The sequence below is a fragment of the Panthera pardus genome, unplaced genomic scaffold (assembly GCF_024362965.1).
Source record: "Panthera pardus isolate Hobbes unplaced genomic scaffold, ASM2436296v1 HiC_scaffold_11, whole genome shotgun sequence".
In the NCBI taxonomy this organism is placed as follows: Eukaryota; Metazoa; Chordata; class Mammalia; order Carnivora; family Felidae; genus Panthera; species Panthera pardus.
The window spans coordinates 34,146,515-34,164,721 of record NW_026526666.1 but is presented as its reverse complement, the minus strand read 5'-3'; the positions used below and the strand labels follow the sequence as shown (position 1 = coordinate 34,164,721).

At 33.7% G+C, this 18,207-nt stretch overlaps 1 protein-coding gene across 12 annotated transcripts in view; it reads right to left on the bottom strand.

The window, feature by feature from the left end:
* Positions 1-18,207, bottom strand: part of ODF2L (outer dense fiber of sperm tails 2 like) — a 169,983-nt gene that overhangs the window by 143,505 nt on the left and 8,271 nt on the right. For 11 of the 12 annotated variants that reach the window (XR_008418805.1, XR_008418804.1, XR_008418808.1 and 8 more), the window contains 8 exons: positions 17,441-17,566; positions 15,713-15,772; positions 15,517-15,588; positions 14,657-14,773; positions 10,902-11,087; positions 8,311-8,420; positions 7,011-7,146; positions 2,036-2,146 (listed from right to left, as the gene is read on the bottom strand). Coding sequence is in view for 8 of the 12 variants with exons in the window: in XM_053892979.1 (XP_053748954.1) it covers positions 2,036-2,146; positions 7,011-7,146; positions 8,311-8,420; positions 10,902-11,087; positions 14,657-14,773; positions 15,517-15,588; positions 15,713-15,772; positions 17,441-17,566 (918 nt within the window). In the remaining 4 variants the exon portion in view is untranslated. The remainder of the gene's footprint in view (positions 1-2,035; positions 2,147-7,010; positions 7,147-8,310; positions 8,421-10,901; positions 11,088-14,656; positions 14,774-15,516; positions 15,589-15,712; positions 15,773-17,440; positions 17,567-18,207) is intronic. The other variant, XM_053892974.1, reaches the window with a different exon arrangement.

The window sequence follows — 18,207 nt, the reverse complement described above, 5'->3', positions numbered from 1 at the left end:
TTATTATTAAGACCACAATGTAAGGGCACCTGGGTGGCTCAGTCTGACTCTTTGTTTCCGGATCAGGTCATGATCTCAAGGTTCGTGAGTTTGAGCCCTGCATCAGGCTTTATGTTCATTGCATGGAGCCTACTTTGGATCTTCTGTCTCCCTCTTTCTGGCCCTCCCCTGATCATGATCTGTCTCTCAAAAATAAATAAATGTTAAAAAAAAAAAAAAAGACTATAATGTAAAATAAAAAGCAAATCATTATTTCCCTATCAATACCCTCAGTATCTTTATCTAATGTTATTCCTGCTTTAATATAAGAATAGATCAGTGCTCTATTCCAAACTACAATCCTTTTATGACTTATCTGTCTTTTCCCATCAATACTTCTAGTCTCTCCCCTTAAGACTGAATATTAGAGAGATCTATACTTGCAGGTAAATGAACTTTAAGGAGAACTAAAAAAAAAATAAAAAAAAATCTGAAGACTAAGGAGTAATTGAAATATGCTGACATGTATGTCCACATGCATATTTATTTGGGAAGAGTCAGATTTATTACAACAAAATAAAATACGTTTTTGTTTTTTTTTTTAAAAAAAGAACATTTGATCCAAACTATACCAATTATTTTACCAATTCCATACCAATTATTTTACACTCCAAAATTTAAAAATTCTCAAAAAAAAAAAAAAAAAAAGAAAGAAAATCTAAGCACTTCATACAAAGCCCAGAGCATAGAACATGCACAGTATTCTTCAGTATTCTTGCTGAGGGATTAAAGCCAAACACACAGCTGGAGGATCCAGATGTCATTCTCCATAATGTGTCCCGCAGTCCACTATGGCCTCCATCTTACCTCTGGTCTGGTAAGCTCCACATGACTGCAATATATATTCTTTAAGTTTATTTTTATTTATTTTGAGAGAGAGAGAGTGCAGGGGAGGGGTAGACAGAGAGGGAGAGGGAGAGAATCCTAAGGAGGCTCCATGCTATCACCGTGCAGCTCAATGCAGGACTTGAACTCATGAACTCTGAGATCATGATTTGAGCTGAAACCAAGAGTCAGAAACTCAACCAACTGAATCACCCAGGAGCCCCATGACTACAAGATTCTAACTGGATGTCTCAACTTCATTTTCCCATCTAAACCATCCAGATGTACTTCCTTCCTACCTATCTACACAATGCCCTGCTTAAGCTTTTACCTTTAGTTCATTATTCTTTAATTAAAATGCTCTCTCATCCAGTAAAATCAAGCTCTTTATTGACTAGTCTGTTACCATTGTTCAAGGACCTGCATAAGTCCCATCTTCTCATACATATTTTCTTGAATACTACATTTCCAAAACATAAGGTTTTCTATAAATTGCCACTGAACACATGCTGTATTCCATATATATTTTCATATGTTCTTTTCCAGGTCTTTCATGTGAGTAAATCAGAATTTTACTTTTTTTATTGGGAAAGAGGGAGTGTTGAGCTTTAATGACCCTAGAAGGGAGTCATTATTCTACATCAGTACCATTACATATATAAGATGACAAATAAATATAACTAAGTGAAAAAGATTGTACCTAAGGTTTACATTACACCAACGTAATTAATTTTAGATTGACTTTTAATTTTTTTTAATGTTTATTTATTTTTGAGAGAGACAGAGCGTGAGCATGGGAGGGGCAGAGAGAGAGAGGGAGACACAGAATCCAAAGCAGGCTCCAGGCTTTGAGCTGTCAGCACAGAGCCCGACACAGGGCTCGAGCTCACAAACTATGAGATCATGACCTGAGCCAAAGTCGGGTGCTTAACCGACTGAGTAACCCAGGTGCCCCTAGATCTACTTTTAGGAATACCCAGTATATACACAGTCAATGTATGAATCAGGAATCAGCAGAATCATCTACTTATAAAAATATACGAGGCGTTAAGAAATAGATGGGACATATATTCTATCACAAAATAATAGCTCCACCTTAATTTAGATCATTAAAAATGCAGTGTTTTAAACTGTCTACAAAATTTAACATTAAAACGAATGCAATAGTCACCTGAGTTTTATATACTTCAATAAGGGCTTTCTGTTGTTTTTCTACTTCTTGCAATTCTAAGAGTTCATTTTCAACAGAAACAACCTCATCCTTCAAAGCAGCAAGTGTACTCTAGCAAGGAATATATAAATAGATTTTATAAATCATTAGAATTCACTTATACTCTGGTGCTACAGGGTTATAAAAACATAACTCATTTATCAACAAAGTTAATAACATAATTATCTTTATTGCATAAAATTACCATTTAAATTTAAGAAGTTTAAAAAGTTAGTAATAATGAATAACTATAACAAGACTTATGTAAGACATATATTTTTAAAACTTTTAAAATTTCCTGACAAAGAAAGACTTGGAAAATACAAAGACCATGTTCTTTGATGGGAAGACTCAATACTAGTGACATATCAGTTTTTTCAAAACAATAACACTTTAAGTGCAATTTCAACCAAAAATACAACAGTTGGGAGGAGGGGGAATATAACAAAATTAATTTTAAGATTCATATGGAAAAATAAATGGGAAAGACTAATACAATTCTGAAAGAAATACTAAGGTAGAGAATCTCAGTACTTACTAGATATTAGGATGTATAAAGAACTAAAATTTTTAAGTTTACTGTGTGTGTATGTGTATGTAAATATACATATACATATATATATATATATAATATATATATAATTTTAGAATTTAAAAGTCAATGGAAAAGACAAAGAAAAATACACCAAACTTATATTTAGTATATGATAAAGGTTGAATTTTTAAGTCAATGAGAAAAATGTGGATCACTAAATAATGGTAATAAGACAACTGTTTAATTATTAGAAAGAAAATAGATTAACTATTTAGCTCCAACCAATATTATTTTTTGTATTTATTTTTACAAAATATATTTGTATACTTACTTAAAACAAAGCTTTAAAATTTTTCACAGAAGATACAGCTAAAATTTTGATTTTAGGATAGCAAAACCCCTACTAAGCATAGAATCAAAAAAAGATATCAAGCATTCTAAGGGTTTGGGATTTTACCTTCCAAGTTTACAGGTTAGCCTGGAACAGTTTCATGGATGCTAGCAAAGGATGTGAGACTCCTGGGTCAGAGACACAAAACTTCATTGCAGCAATAGCAGTAGCCAGATGCCAGATTTGTGGTAGCTTCCTAAGCCCCAGCTCCCACAGGGCAACGCAGTGAGGGTCAGATGACACTCACACCTTTCAGGGGAGGCACTACAGAGGCGCAACCCTGAGTTTAGGGAACCCAGATCTCTCATAACAGGCAGTAAGCATGTCTGCCCTTTGGTAAGGAAAACATTGCTATCTCCAAGGATGTCCATTATACAAACATCCTTCAAAAGATAGTCTGGATCTCAAGCAGTCAGTCCTTTTTACTTGTAAGATATGCAGAAATGTGGCAGACTCAACAGAAGCCATAAAAGAAAAAAAATATGTATACATACATATGTGTAAATGCATCTCCCCGAACTTCATTGCCCCCTCGAAAAATTTAAGAGGCAAACAAAATGTAAAAGAGAATAACTAATTATGACAAAAGATTAATACCTGAGTTCTTACATGTTAATTAGAAAAAAGACCTAAAGGATAGTGAGTAGGTAATTCATAAAGGCAGAAATGTAAATCATCAATAAATACATGAAAAAATATATTTACTGGTCATTAAAACCTACTCTGGGCACTGGATATTCTTCTATTAATGAAGAAAAGAAACAAAAAATCCCTTCCTTCATGGGGCTCACATACCCCATGTATAGAAAGACAAAAACAAGGGATAGACGAACGCAAAACAAGAACATGAAGTAAAATACACCATACACGAACTGTGGATGGGCCAGGGAGGTCTCCAGAAGGGACTTTTGAGCAAACACTGAAAGTGTGGGTCTTTGAGGGGAGGGAATTCCCATAGAGCAAGGAAACGGTGGGAGAAGCCCTGGCCAGTCAGGGAAAAACTGTAAGAAGGTCAATGTGGCAGGAAGGGAGAAACCAAAAGGGATAGTGGAAAGATGAGGCCCGAGAAGTAATGGATAGCCAGGTGGAATAATGCTTTGCAGGTATTTATTAACCAGGTATCACTGGAGGGTTTGGGTGGAGCAGTGACATGGTGTGACTTACATTTTTATGGGAACGACTCTACTGCTGCACTGTAATCTGAGTGCAGGTGCAAGGGTGGAAATAAAGAGGCGTTGGGAAGTCACTGTAACTGTGAGACATGCTGGTGGCTTAAACCAGGACAGTAGCAGTGGTGCTGGGGAGAGATGGTCAAATCCTAGATCTATCTGTAGTAGATCTGCTGACAGACCGGGAGCAGATGGGAGAGAAAGGAGTCAAGGATGACACCAGGTAAAAGAAGGGTGATTGCTGTTACCTGAGATGAGGACAACTGTAGGATGAGCTATTTGGGGGAATACAGAAGCTCCATTTTTGTTGTTGTTGTTGTTGTTGTTGTTGTTGTTGTTGTTGTTGATTTTCCAGAGGGGTGGGGGGGATGGGCAGAGAGAAAGGGAAAGAGGATCTGAAGCAGGTCCTGCACTGAAAGCAGACAGCCCGATGCAGGGCTCAAACTCACGAACTGTGAGATCATGACCAGAGTGGAAGTCTGACACGTAAGGGCTGAGCCACCCAGGTGCCCCTACAGGAAGTCTATTTTAAACATGCTAACTTTGAGACACCTATTAAATACCCAAGTGGAAATTTCAAGTAGGCAGTAGAATACTTGTCTGGAATTCGGGGGCAAGGTCTAGGCTAGAGATATAAATTTGAGAGCCCCCAGGATATACCTGGTACTTAAAGCCCCAGCACTAGATGAGATCATCTATCAAATTTGGAGAGATCTCTTTTAAAATTGTCTAGTACTGGAAGAAATATAGGGACCCAATTATGATGGGTAATTTGGAAATATATAACACCAACACTAAAAATGAGCCTTCCTTTTGACCATATAATTACAATTCTATCCTAAATGTATCCTAAGAAAACAGATATGCAAAAAGACTCAAGGAAACTGTCCACATTTTTATTTATAGCAGCAAAACACTGGAAGTGGTCCAAAATCCCCAAAACTATATGCTAAAATAGTAACTTTAGTTTCAGTTATGAGATCACAAGAGATTTTTAAATGTTTCCCTTTATGTGTTTCTGTTTTTCCAACTCTTTATAATGAACAAATAGAACTTATAACCATCCAAATAAACTCTTGCAATTTCAAGAGAAGAGGTCACTGGGTCTTGAAAGCAATATCAGCTCAATTTTTTTTTTCATTTGAAACATTAAAATCTAAAATTATTCTGGTCACTAAAAGTAACAAAATACATCTAGGCAATTTTGCATTGCAAATAACATATGCCAAACACACCTAAACTTCTTTCCTTAAACAAAACCCAGAGAATAATCAATTAAAAATACATGTTTGCAAATTATTCATAGGATGTAAGATGTGAATTTTAACCCAATGATTTTTATACCAGGTAATTTAAAATTAATTCCATTTACCACGTGATTAAAAATTAGATTCATAATGGATGAAATATTGATTATGCTAATCCTTTCTCTCTGAAGACTATCAAGGAAATCAAGGAAATAAACATAATAAATAAAATTGTTTCCTCTTCCAAGAAAAAACATTTTAAACATTCATTCAATAAACATTGAGACCTCAGTGTATGTCACACCTTCCCTGGGCATTCTGGGCACACAAAGATGGGAGCTGAAAAAAGAGATATTCATCCTAATTGAAAAGACTGTGGGGGAAGTAGCATTTGAGCTGAACTAAGGCAGTTCTGAGATATCACCAGGAAAAATAATTGCAAACTGGAAATACAGTAAAACTATATGAACAGATAGAGGAAAACATGAATAAATTGCAGAAAATAATGAGTATTCATATTTGGCTAGAGCCCAGGATAACCAGAAGACTATATATTCCCCAGTCTCCCCTGCACCTAGTTGGGGCCATGTACCTGAATAAGTAGAAGGTAGAGTGGTACGGAACTTACAGGAATTCTCCCTGAGAGGAAGTGAAACAGGAGATGAAAAAAAAGGGGGGGAAATAATTCATCTTTTTCCCCTTGCATCCTTCTGCTCGAAACTTGGCTATAATGACTGGCGCTTCAGCAGTCATTTTGGATCATGAGGGTCATAACCTAGGAATGGCAATGGGGAGAGCTAAAAAGAGGCTAGGTTCCCTGATGCCATATCAGCTTTGAGCTGCCAACTCTGGCCTTCTTTTACATAAAGAGATTCTTTTCTGTGTTCTATTTACTATCCTCCAAAAATTGTATTAAAAAACTGAAAAGGATGCCGTCATCTTTAATCAAGTCTCATCTGGTTACATGTATCTCTAATTGAGAACTCAAACATTTTTTTCTCAGAAAGTATAAAAAAACTTCTCCATTTTTCTCTGGTACACATACAAACCAATCACCCCTTGGATTTGATTAAGTTGGAAAATTCTTTCTGGTTATGAAGCAGCCAAGAACATACTTTCTGGTTTCAAACAAACCAGGCCTGAGGTTACATCCTATCGTAACCATGACACCTAGAAAAAAATCTTACACATTAAAGTTAATGTAATTTTGGATGATTCAACAGATAAAATTGGAGAACAAACAGTTTTTTAAAAAGTTGAAACAGTTGTTCAACTTCACAAGTCTTATTTAATATTGCTGAAAACAACTTTAGCACATATCTGTGTATACAACTATAAATACAAATCTATACACAAGTACGTGTCTACATGTGTATGTACAGATATATAGAATATGTATATATCTATGATATATATCTATGATATGAATATATAGTTTTATAAGTTGCATATTATAATGATACTCTAATACCCTGACAAACATAAAGGACAAAATGACACAACAGCACTATCCTAAGCATGCTGTTATTTCCAGCTACTTCTACTATGTTGTCATTAGACAATATATACACATACACACAGGAACACATATTACCTTTAATTTTGTATTCTCAAGATTCAGAGTTTCATTTTCATATTCAACTGAGTGAAGTTTTCTAAGAATTTCTTCACATGAATTTTTACCAACGTCTTCTACTTTCTTCAGGTCTTCCAAAAGATTAGTAATTTGCCTTTGTGAGATAAATGATATATTTCATAAAAGTAACAGAAACTTTCATTTAAATAATGCTTTTTAAGTGTGCTTATGAAATTATTTTCGTAGGGTGCACTGTTTCAAAAGTTAATACAAGCCATGGACCAAGGTAAACAGGAAGCAGTTACCTATCAGGTTACTACCTGAGTAACACTGATTAGCAATTATTACCCATCGATGAAGCCAATAAGAAATTACACAGCGTTCTCTTCACTATTCAATAAAATGTCTAAACTGTCATCCAAAGGTAGTCTGTCTCTCATTCACACACATGCACATACATATACACAATCTCAGGGACAAAGTTAAATAAAAGGCTCAAGTGAGGCAATACTTCACCTTTAGAAGCAAATGACACATGCTAGTTTACAATGATAAAACTGAAGAGAACATACAGAAGATAAAACATTTAAAAACAGATATTCAGGGTTCATTATTGTTAATCAGTAATAAATTTGAATAAAAGATATGCATTTTGAATCACTGATTTTTCTTTGTTACATAATTCAGGCACTTAAAGGAACAATAACTTTTACGACTTTGAAACCATTTATGTTTTTATTGTAAACTCCATTATATATTTTTATACATTCTTGCTCAGTAGAGAAATATTACTTCCATTTTAAGACAAAGCAGTGTTAACATTTACTGCAAATAATAGATGACACATACTCAAATACTAAATATTAACCTACAAAGTTCAAAATGTGAACACCAATGCATTTTTTTTTATTTTATTTATTTTTGAGAGACAGAGAGCGTGCACAAGCGGAAAAGGGGCAGAGAGAGAAGGAGACAGAGAATCCTAAACAAGCTCTGCACTATCAGTACAGAGCCAGATGTGGAGCTCAAACTCCCAAACCATGAGATCATGACCTGAGCCAAAATCAAGTGTCAGACGCTTAACCGACTGAGCCACCCAGGCCCCCTAGCCAATGCACTTTTTAATGGGTAATCATTTTATTGCATTTTTGTAATAGAATAAGAAAAGTTTACAGAGTTATAAATAGCAAGAATATCAAATCATACGGACAACCTTTACCACATGTAACCCAGAAGAACCAAAATGCAAACCCCTTAAAAGAAGAAAGAACTAAAAACACTTATTAAACACTAAAGAGTTTCTAAACTTTTTTCTTACTTTTTCATTGTTTCAATCTGAACTTCCAATTCAGTTTTTTCTATCACAATTTTCTCATAATGACTTTTCCAGGCATTGGAAGCTGAAATTGTTTCGGACAGCTTGGCTTCCTAAAAAAATACATCAAGTACTCATCTTGTAATTAAATAACACTTTGGTTTTGTGCAGAGCCCTAAACACAAATACAACATAAACAAGGAAATGCTCATCTTATAAAGGATGGAACTCTTGATACAGAAAATTTTAGAGTACAACTCTGAACATAGGAAGCTTTTAAAGTAAACGTTGATAGTATCTTTAATTAGTATTGCTTTATATGCGCACAGTGGTAGTTCTAACACATTTTAAGGATGTTAATATAACTATTTTCAAACAATGTTTCATAATTAATGAGGATAATTTCCTTCCTATTTCCTGAACTTTCATTTTGCATTCTATGTATAGAAGATGTTGACAACCACATAAGCATCAGAGGAGAAAGAAGTCCTCAATGGTAAATACAGAAACTCTCTGCAATTCCACAATTCCACAGCATTTAGTAATGCTTATTATGGATAAATAAATGCCCTATTTCTCATTGCTATGATGATGTCAAGCTGTTTGGTAGAGGTCACTCCCATTGGCCTTCAGATACTGTTACTGTTAGCAAAGAGATGAAAATTATAGTGATGGCTTTATCCATTTTGAATGTGAGCTCCCAGACGTAGATTTTTGTCTGTTCCATTCATTGCTAGGGCCTTGAATAGTGCCTGCCATAAAGAAGACTCTCAATAAATAGCTGTCAAATGAATCTACCCTTTACAAACCCACCTAGTGAGCTACAGTCTTTGTGCCCCCTGCCCACATTCTATAGAACAACAAACTCACTAGGAAGACAACAGCGCCAATAATTATTAATCAGAAGATCCAGAAGAAGCAATGATAGCCACTGATATTTATTGGGGGCTTTTTTTCTTTACTTCCATCATTCAACTACTTTTTTGGCTTACACTTTTTTTATAGTAATATTGTTGATACACTGAATAAAGCCTAGTATTCTGCTTTCATATTTTGTGTAAAAAGAATTTTAGGTTGCACTATGAAGTTTAAGTTGGACTGTGTGTGTGTGTGTGTGTGTGTGTGTGTGTGTGAAGTGTAAGTTGGATAATATACTATAACATAAAGATTCTTAGAAATTGTATCCGTAAAATAAATGCTATGAAGAAAATTTAAGACATGATACGATAGTTGGGGGACTACTTTAAACAGAGTGGTCAAGGAAGGCCCCTCTGAAGAGATGTCAATTACAAAGATAACTGAATGATTAAAAAAAGAACCAGCTATTGTGAACCCGAGAAGAACATTACAGCCAGAGATAACAGCAAACAACAAATCTCTATGCATTAGAGGAATAGAAAGTAGGCCAATATGGCAAAAAATGTAGGACCACCAGGCAGTGTGCTTTGACATGTATTTTCTCACTTATTCCTCCCTACGGTGATATGAGATAATGATATTGCCCACCTCCTATTTTATAGTTAAGGAAACGGAAGGTTAGAGAGGTTGGGTGCCTTACCCAAAGTCACAAGGTTCACAAGTGGAAGAGCCCTCCTATACCGTGATCTGGAGCAGGAGCGACATGATGCTATTTAAATAGGAAAACCCCGAGGATGTGAAGGGCTTGATTGGCTTTCACCACTCAATAACACTTCAGGTATTCAACTAAGTCTTATAACCTTCTGGATTTTGAACTTATTCCTCAATTCTTTTTGTCTAGATAAATTCTTCTGAATGTAGATCATCCTTAAATGTTAACACCTGAGCTTATAAAATATTAAGCTGCTTTGTTTACACAGAGTTTATACAAGTCTGCTTTCAATTCTAAAAGATCCTAAGCTATAAGCCTTAACATAAGTTCTTACGAGGTCCAATACCAGTGAGACATTAAAAAGAGTAAATATTTTATTAACTGCTAATTGAAGAAATATAATAATTCATCAAAAACAACAAAGTACTAAGTCCAATTTTCAACTTTGTACTACACCCAAAGATAACTTTCACATGGTGTGTTTACGTCAGCAAATGGTTTTAAGTGCATTACAGAGTTCAAATGAAGTGAATTACTGAATAAAGTCATATGGTTTAATAACATAAATCAGCATTTCTCAAACTGGTGTTCCTTAGAACCCATTCCAAGAGTTGTTTTGTGAGTAAAACAAGAGTTCTGTGGTTAATAAGTGGTGAGAAACTATGAGTTCAATACTCCTCATTATTGTTTTACTTTACTGAAGGCCTACTCAGGGCCTTTAATATGCTAATGTATACTGTCCGCTTCCAAGGGGGAATATGTATGAAGCATTACCCTTAGTTTGCATTAGATGCTTTGGGACACATTTAATATATCCTTTAATAAAGTTCCCAAGGAAAGACTGATAAATTTCAATATGCAAATGTGACATTTTATATAATCTTTCAAAATAAAGACTAAAGCAACAAAGTTTTTCTACTGTCAGTAGCATTAAGAGAAGAATAAGATTTATATTAAGCATTATGACATTAACTACATAAACTAAGTACATAGGACAGTAAACAAAGAATGTATATATACTTACCCGATCTCTAATTTGGGAAGTAAGGTTTTCCATGTCTCCAGTAAAGTGTTTAAGCCTTTGTTTGTAAATTTTAGATGCCTTTTTTAGAGCTATAGTTTTTTGCCTACTTGATTCTTTCATTGCTACAGCTTCATGTTTAGTCTTTCTCAGTTCTAAGTTCCATTCAGTTATCTTGGTTTCTAAGCTCTAAAAAAATATATATTAGTAATATTTAAATTATTTTGGAACTTGATCTTTATGTAACATTATAAACATATGTAATCTTCCATGGATTTTATCAAAAGGATTAATCATAGGATTAATAACAAGCATAACAGTAAAGAAAGGTAGTTTTACCATTGTTTATTTGTAACCAGTTGTAGAATGAAAATTTAAAATATATAAGCCTACAGAAAACTAATCCTATTCTTATTAAAGGTACTAATATTGGTGATTATGGCACAAGCATTTTCTTAAAACTTTCATAATTAACTAGAACTTTTAAAAATTTCACATCTAGAATATTATACATAGTACTAGTTATGAAAATCAAAAAAACATAATTGAGCTGGAGACAATTCAAACAAGATACACAAAGCTTAAAGGAATCAGTAGCTCCCTACACACATTAGGACTCTTTAGTTGCAATGATAAAGGCTTAAAGGACATATGATCAAAATCTATAGACCACAAAAGATACAGATGAGATAAACACAGGCTTACTTAGCAAATTTTAATTTACTAGAATTAGGGGGAATGCCTTGACACTTCAAAGAATTACATCAAGGGCAATAAAAGTGTTCCTTTATCTAGTAACTTTGTGGGAGTTATTAATCCAAGACTAAAGAGGCTTAGAAAGGTAAATAACTATCAGATCCATAAGAATTAGTAAGAGTAAAAAGACATCTGAGGGGCTGAGGGATGTGTTTCTGTCCATTGACTTTAATGGTGTTAATTGGCATCACAGTTTCCTTACATATCTCTTGGTGGCATAACTAGAGACAGAATATTAGGATGGATGGATGATGGATACGATTTAGTATAACTCTCATGCTTTTATTTCAAATTATTTTAAGACTTTGTATTTAAAGTAATTGAATACTAAATATCTAAGAATTTAGAGACAAGATTTTAATGCTTTTACATTTTTTCAAAGTTGTATAATACTGAAAAATAGTTAAATTATTACAGAATTTAGGTTTCAGTGTAACATGTTTTGGACAATCATTTTAATAAAAAAAATCAAAGGAGTCACAGTAAAAGACTGGGTTTTCTATTCAACTCCATGATCAATAAAAACTATGCTTCTTAACTTCCACTAAAATTGAGATTAAGAAGTACAACTTGGGGTGCCTGTGTGGCTCAGTCATTTAAGCATCTGACTTCGGCTCAGGTCATGATCTCACGGTTCGTGGGTTTGAGCCTCACGTCGGGCTCTGTGCTGCCAGCTCGGAGCCTGGAGCCTGCTTCGGATTCTGTGTGTGTGTGTCTCTCTCTCTGCCCCTCTCCCCCAGCTCACGATCTGTCTCTCTCTTTCTCAAAAATAAATTAAAAATTAAAACAAAATAATAATAAATAAATAAATACATCTTAAATAAGATTTAAAGACTTGTTTTCTTTGAAAAGTGAACTAGGTAGATTATGAAAAGTAGCAAAACACTCTTAAATAGTCTTTAGAAATGTATTTAAACTAAAAACAAAAAAATCCCATGAAATGTTTTCATAAGTAGTTGGAGGAAAACAAGAATAAAAGCAGTCCAACTCTACTGAAGACTCCACAGGAAATACAGCTGTCTTCCTCTAAGAAACCACAGGGTGTCACCATCACACCATAAATAATTGCTACACTTTCAGCAGTAAACCATTTTCAACACCAAAGGTGAAATAATTTTTTTTTTTTGGAATAAGGTTCTAGCCAGGACATTCTCACTAGACTTATCCTATCTCACATTTGATCACTATTAGGGAGTATACCAAACTACCAAATTATTTTTATAGTTTCAAAATAAATAACTCCTCACAGTCTTTTGACAAATGGACAGAAACATAAAGTCAACTACTTGTCTTTCCCTATTTCCAAAGTACTATACATGCTGCCCATTATAAAGATACTTATTCTGTGTCTTCTAAATTGTGAAAATATTCTATATCTAATTGTTATATAAAGATCCAGAAAGAACTGGGTTCAAAGGATCTTTGGGATAGTTCTCACAGAACTAAAATACAATTAAAAAATTTTTAAAGACCTACATAACAAACTGACTCAACTGAGTCAAAACTAAAATACTAAATAACTGAAATTTATGTTAACAAAGTGAGTTCATTATCTTTGAATTCAAAAAAGAACCTTGTGAAACCTAATGGAAGAATTCAACTCTGATCCCCCAATTAATGCCTTAAATTCCAAAACCGTGTTGGAGGAAATGTAGAAAAATCAGTAACCTAATGCAACCTCTTTTAATTATTTCTAAACAGCGGTATTTTTGTAAAGGAATTTAAACTCAAAGTATTGAGAGAATGTCACAGCAAAATCTTAAGATTTTGTCTTATATTCGCTCTCTAAATTATCATATAAAAATTGCTAAAATTAACTTTAAAAAATCATTTAATATTCCATTTTTAAATTGAAGAAACATATTTTCAAAAACTTCCCCAACTGCTCTTTGAGGACCGAATTAAAACTTGTGAGATAAAGTGTGATAGATGCTTATCTGAGGTGTCAGACCACATGCATGCTATTGTAAATACCATAACAGAGGAAGGCAATATCAACTGCCGCTCATCTGGGATGCCCTAGAACACCACGCAAAGGACAAACGGGATCCATGTGGGAAAGTGCTCAAAAGAACATGTAGGAGGACAAAGGACAAAATTCGCATTCCACATAAGCCTGCTTAATGTCCCTTTACTGGGCAAAAGCTCTTCCTCCTTGAAGAAAAAAACCCAAAACATCCCAAGTGAAGTCTTGAAACATGCCACAAGTTGCAAACACCTGCAAAAGCAAACAAATTTAACACAGATGTGCTCACATTCAATAGGGGCTATCTTTGCACACTTTCCTGAAAATGAGAACAGTGTCTTTTCCTTCAGCAAAAAAATAATGACAATAGATCCAGTTAGCTTGTGTCATATCACAGAACCTCAAATTCTCCTTTCAAAATGCCTGTGAGGTTTCCAAAAGAATATTTAAACCAGAAACCGAGTTTAAACCAAAAAGTTCCCCTTGATTACACTGCTAAAAAAACTGCATAACAAGAATGCTACTCAGTTTTCTAAATACCAAAGCTGGGTCAACTGATTTTAAAGTTGTTTACCATTAATGACAAAAACAAAATAATAAACGTTTACTGACTGCCTACTAATGTGAAAGTATATATTTATGTGTGGATGTAGAAAATAGATAGAATTCTATATACCAAAACATTAACAATGGTTTGGGTATTTTTAAGTTATTTTAATTTTCTCCTTTGTATGTTACAAATTTTCCACAATAAACATAAATTAACTATATAATGGGAAAGATTTTTAAAGATATTCAAGCTCTAGAAATCCTTCCTAGACTGGTACTAAAGAGAGAGAGCATTTTTATATTGGGATTTGGAATCAAATCTTTGGATGAGCCATAAATCTTAAGATTTGCCTCAAATATGTATTTCCCATGGCAACACTTAGATTGAATTTTTCCCAAACCACCAAATTCCAGAACTAAGGAAAGGCTTTATAGTTGTTCATTAATTTTATCACTTAAACTATAAAAGTGAATGAATATTTATAACCTTTATATATTCTTTTAATTTATCATTCTCTGCTTCCTTTTTACGAATTTGGAGCTGTAGTCGTTCATGTACTACTTTTACTGATTGTGAAAAACGGTTTGCTTTCAAAGCATTTGCCTATAACAGAGAAAACAAACAAAAAAAATGTGTTACTTCTCAAAAATCTTTAACTTTATCCATACTTAGACATGATCTACAAAGTTAATAAAAAGTACCACTGTAAATTAACCCTGATCTCCCCCATTATAAATATATTTTATATAAACTATGGGGCTATTTAATCCTCCCCCCTCTTATTTAATGGTTCCTGATAATCTCCTTTTGAAAAGTCCTATCTATCCTAAGTAAATTATACCTAAAATGCTTCTACAGGGGCACCTGGGTGGCTCGGTTGGTTAAGCGTCCGACTCTTGATTTCGGCTCAGGTCATGATCTTATAGTTGTGAGATCAAGCCCCATATTGAGATCAAGCTTCATGTTGAGAGTTGAGAGTGGAGCTTCCTTTAGATTCTCTCTCTCTCAAAATAAACAAACATTTAAAACTAAATAAATAAAATGCTCCTACAAACACCAAAATTCCTCAGTTTATACTAAAATTGAAATGCAATACAAATTTATGCATAGTTCCTAATATATAGTGATTTATGCCAATTAATCTGACCTAAGTATCATAAAAATCTTTAAAAAAGAAACTGAAAAAAAAAGATATTTCATAAAAACTTGTAAAATATCCAAATAATCTAAAAACATTTCTGGGTCTATTTTTGAGGATATGGGCGCCAGAATGTAAAGAGGGAAAAGAGGGAGTCGAGGGAGTCAATATTGAGAAAAATGATAAATTAAGCTCAGAATCTGCTTACCTTTTCATTCTGAAACAAACAAGAAAGTTCTTGAATATAGGTCTCCTTTTCAAGTAGCTTCTTCTTAAGATTCTTCAGCAAATATAATGTAAGAGTTAGAAATATCACAATTTGGATAATGTTGACTAATTTTATAAATACAAGCAGCACATACATAAAAAATGTCAGAGTAGACACAAAGTGTAAAAAGACTTACAGTATTTTCATTTTCATTATCAGTTAGCTTCTCTAACATGCTGGATAAACTGTCCTCTACCTATAAAAAAAAAATATTATAAATCAGTGCTCACAAACATATTTCTCTACGTATAAAAGTACAAAGAAGAATAAGCATCACTAAAGAAATTAATATGGACAACTTTTATGCACAGTTTAGATTTTTTAAAAGGTCATCAGATGGATTTTTGCCTGAGTGTTCCAAATCATTTTGTGTCCACAATTTATGAAGTTAATTATATACCTAATTTCTAAATAACACCTCAGACAGTAGAAGCCATTGGCATAAAAACCACAAAAATCTGGGGTGCCTGGGTGGTTCAGTCAGTTAAGTCTCCAACTGCAGCTCAGGTTATGATCTCACTGTGGGTACAAGCCCCGTGTCAGGCTCTGTGCTGACAGCTCAGAGCCTGGAGCCTGCTTCGGATTCTGTGTCTCCCTCTCTCTCTCTGCCCCTCCCCTGCTCACACTCTGTCTCTCTCTCTCAAAGAAATAAACATTTTTTTAAAATCTTATACACAAAGACACTCATGGTGCTGTTTACAAATAGGTTAAAAAATATCAGCAAACTTAATTCTATCAAGAATTTTTTTTAAAGAATTACAGCACATCAGTAAAAGAATTCTAAGTAGACATTTTAAATGAGAACATAGGAAAATGTTTATTTATTTTAAGGGTCATATTCCTGCTTGAGAAGGTGAAAAAGCTTTGAATTTCTTTCACCCAAAGGCATTTATGCCATGTACAAATAATGCAAAATTGTACACATACTTTCAGAGGGTTCATGGACTGCATAGAGCCCACTCTTGGATTCTGTAAAGGTACACAGTGGATTGCCTGGCATACAAATATTTTCATTTCTGTTGGGTATATACCACTTGTAAGTGAATGTTCACAGCAGTTTTATGCATTATAGCCAAAAAGCAGAAGCAACTCAAACGTCCATTAATTGAGAAACAGACAAATAAAAATGGTATAGCCATACAATGAAATATTATTCAGCAATAAAAAGGAAGCGCTGACATGTGCTACCACATGGGTGAACCTTGAAGACTATATTAAATGAAAGGCAGTTATGAACAACCACATATTATAGGATTCTATTTATGTGAAATGTCCAGAATCAGTAAATTCATAAAAACAGAAGTAGCTATTAGGGTAAGGAGGGGCTGGTGGGGGTGGGAAATAGACGTGGTGATGAAAACGCTCACAGTGTGGTGACTGCTACACAATTCTGTGAATACACTACAAATCACTGAATTGTACACTTTAAAAGGGTGAACTGTATGGTATGTGAATTATCTCTCAGCAAACTGTTACCCTCAAAAAATAAAAGAATATATAAACACAGTGGTACAAAGTAGCTTAAATTCTAAGAAAATTTTACTGTAATCAGCTGAAATGAAATATAACAAATAAAAAATTTTGAGATAGAAGATACATTTTGTATAAAAACATGCTGCTTTCATGTAGAACAATTTGTGAAATACTAAGAGTCAGGGTTAGTTTAATGATTGCCATTTCAAACAAAAATTCAGGAATTCTTTCCATTTCAAATATACCAAATTTCAAGTTTCAAATCCTAAAACAAGTATTTAGGATATAGGCCAATGAAAAGTATGCTCATAATTTAATTTCTACAGTTTCAGAAATAGTAAACCCATCAAGTGAGAAACAAATCTATTAAATTAGTGCTTAGGGTCCTTACTTGTTGGTATTCTGTCTTTCTAAGAAGATGTTCTAAAGCTTGTTTTACATGTTTAAAAGTGTCTAATTCTTTTGTTAATTTTTCTTTCTGTTTAGCAATCATCAAATTGAATGCAAAAAGATTAGCCTGACAAAATATAAGAACCACATACACATTTTAAGATACAGTATTAAGACACTCTAAAATACAATGTTGCTATTATCAAATAATAGTTTTTTCTAGTAACAAAATCATTTTTGCACATAGTAAATTTTGCCAAGTTTATTAATAGTAAATAGGATTGTATATCATACATTAGAGTAATGAAATCAAAATAGGGCTTAAGCCCTAAAGTATTTCAGGCATTTATTTTAATAAAACTAATAGAATACAGTCTATTTTGTCTCTAATTCAAAATTTAGTACACTGAAATTAGAGAATACAGGTTTCTATTCCCTATAACACTATAGAAAACAGATCTGTTCATCTCTCAGAATATTTTAGTTTACATTTACTCTTGGAAAAGTTGACTCTCTAGTTCAAATTCAGGTAAGTCAAGCACCAAGGTATACATTTTCTAGCTTAGCTTCTTATCAAGGGCATGCCTGAATTATCTTTGAAGGAAAGAATTGCAGTTAATGACACAGGAATAAAGAAGAATCATAAACCTGCAATTTTTTATATCAAATACCAGCATATGAGCATAACTACGTTAATAAGAGGCCACAGGTAATGCATTCTGAGTATTATGCTAGCTTTCCATTTTATAAGATGTTCACAAGTCAAGT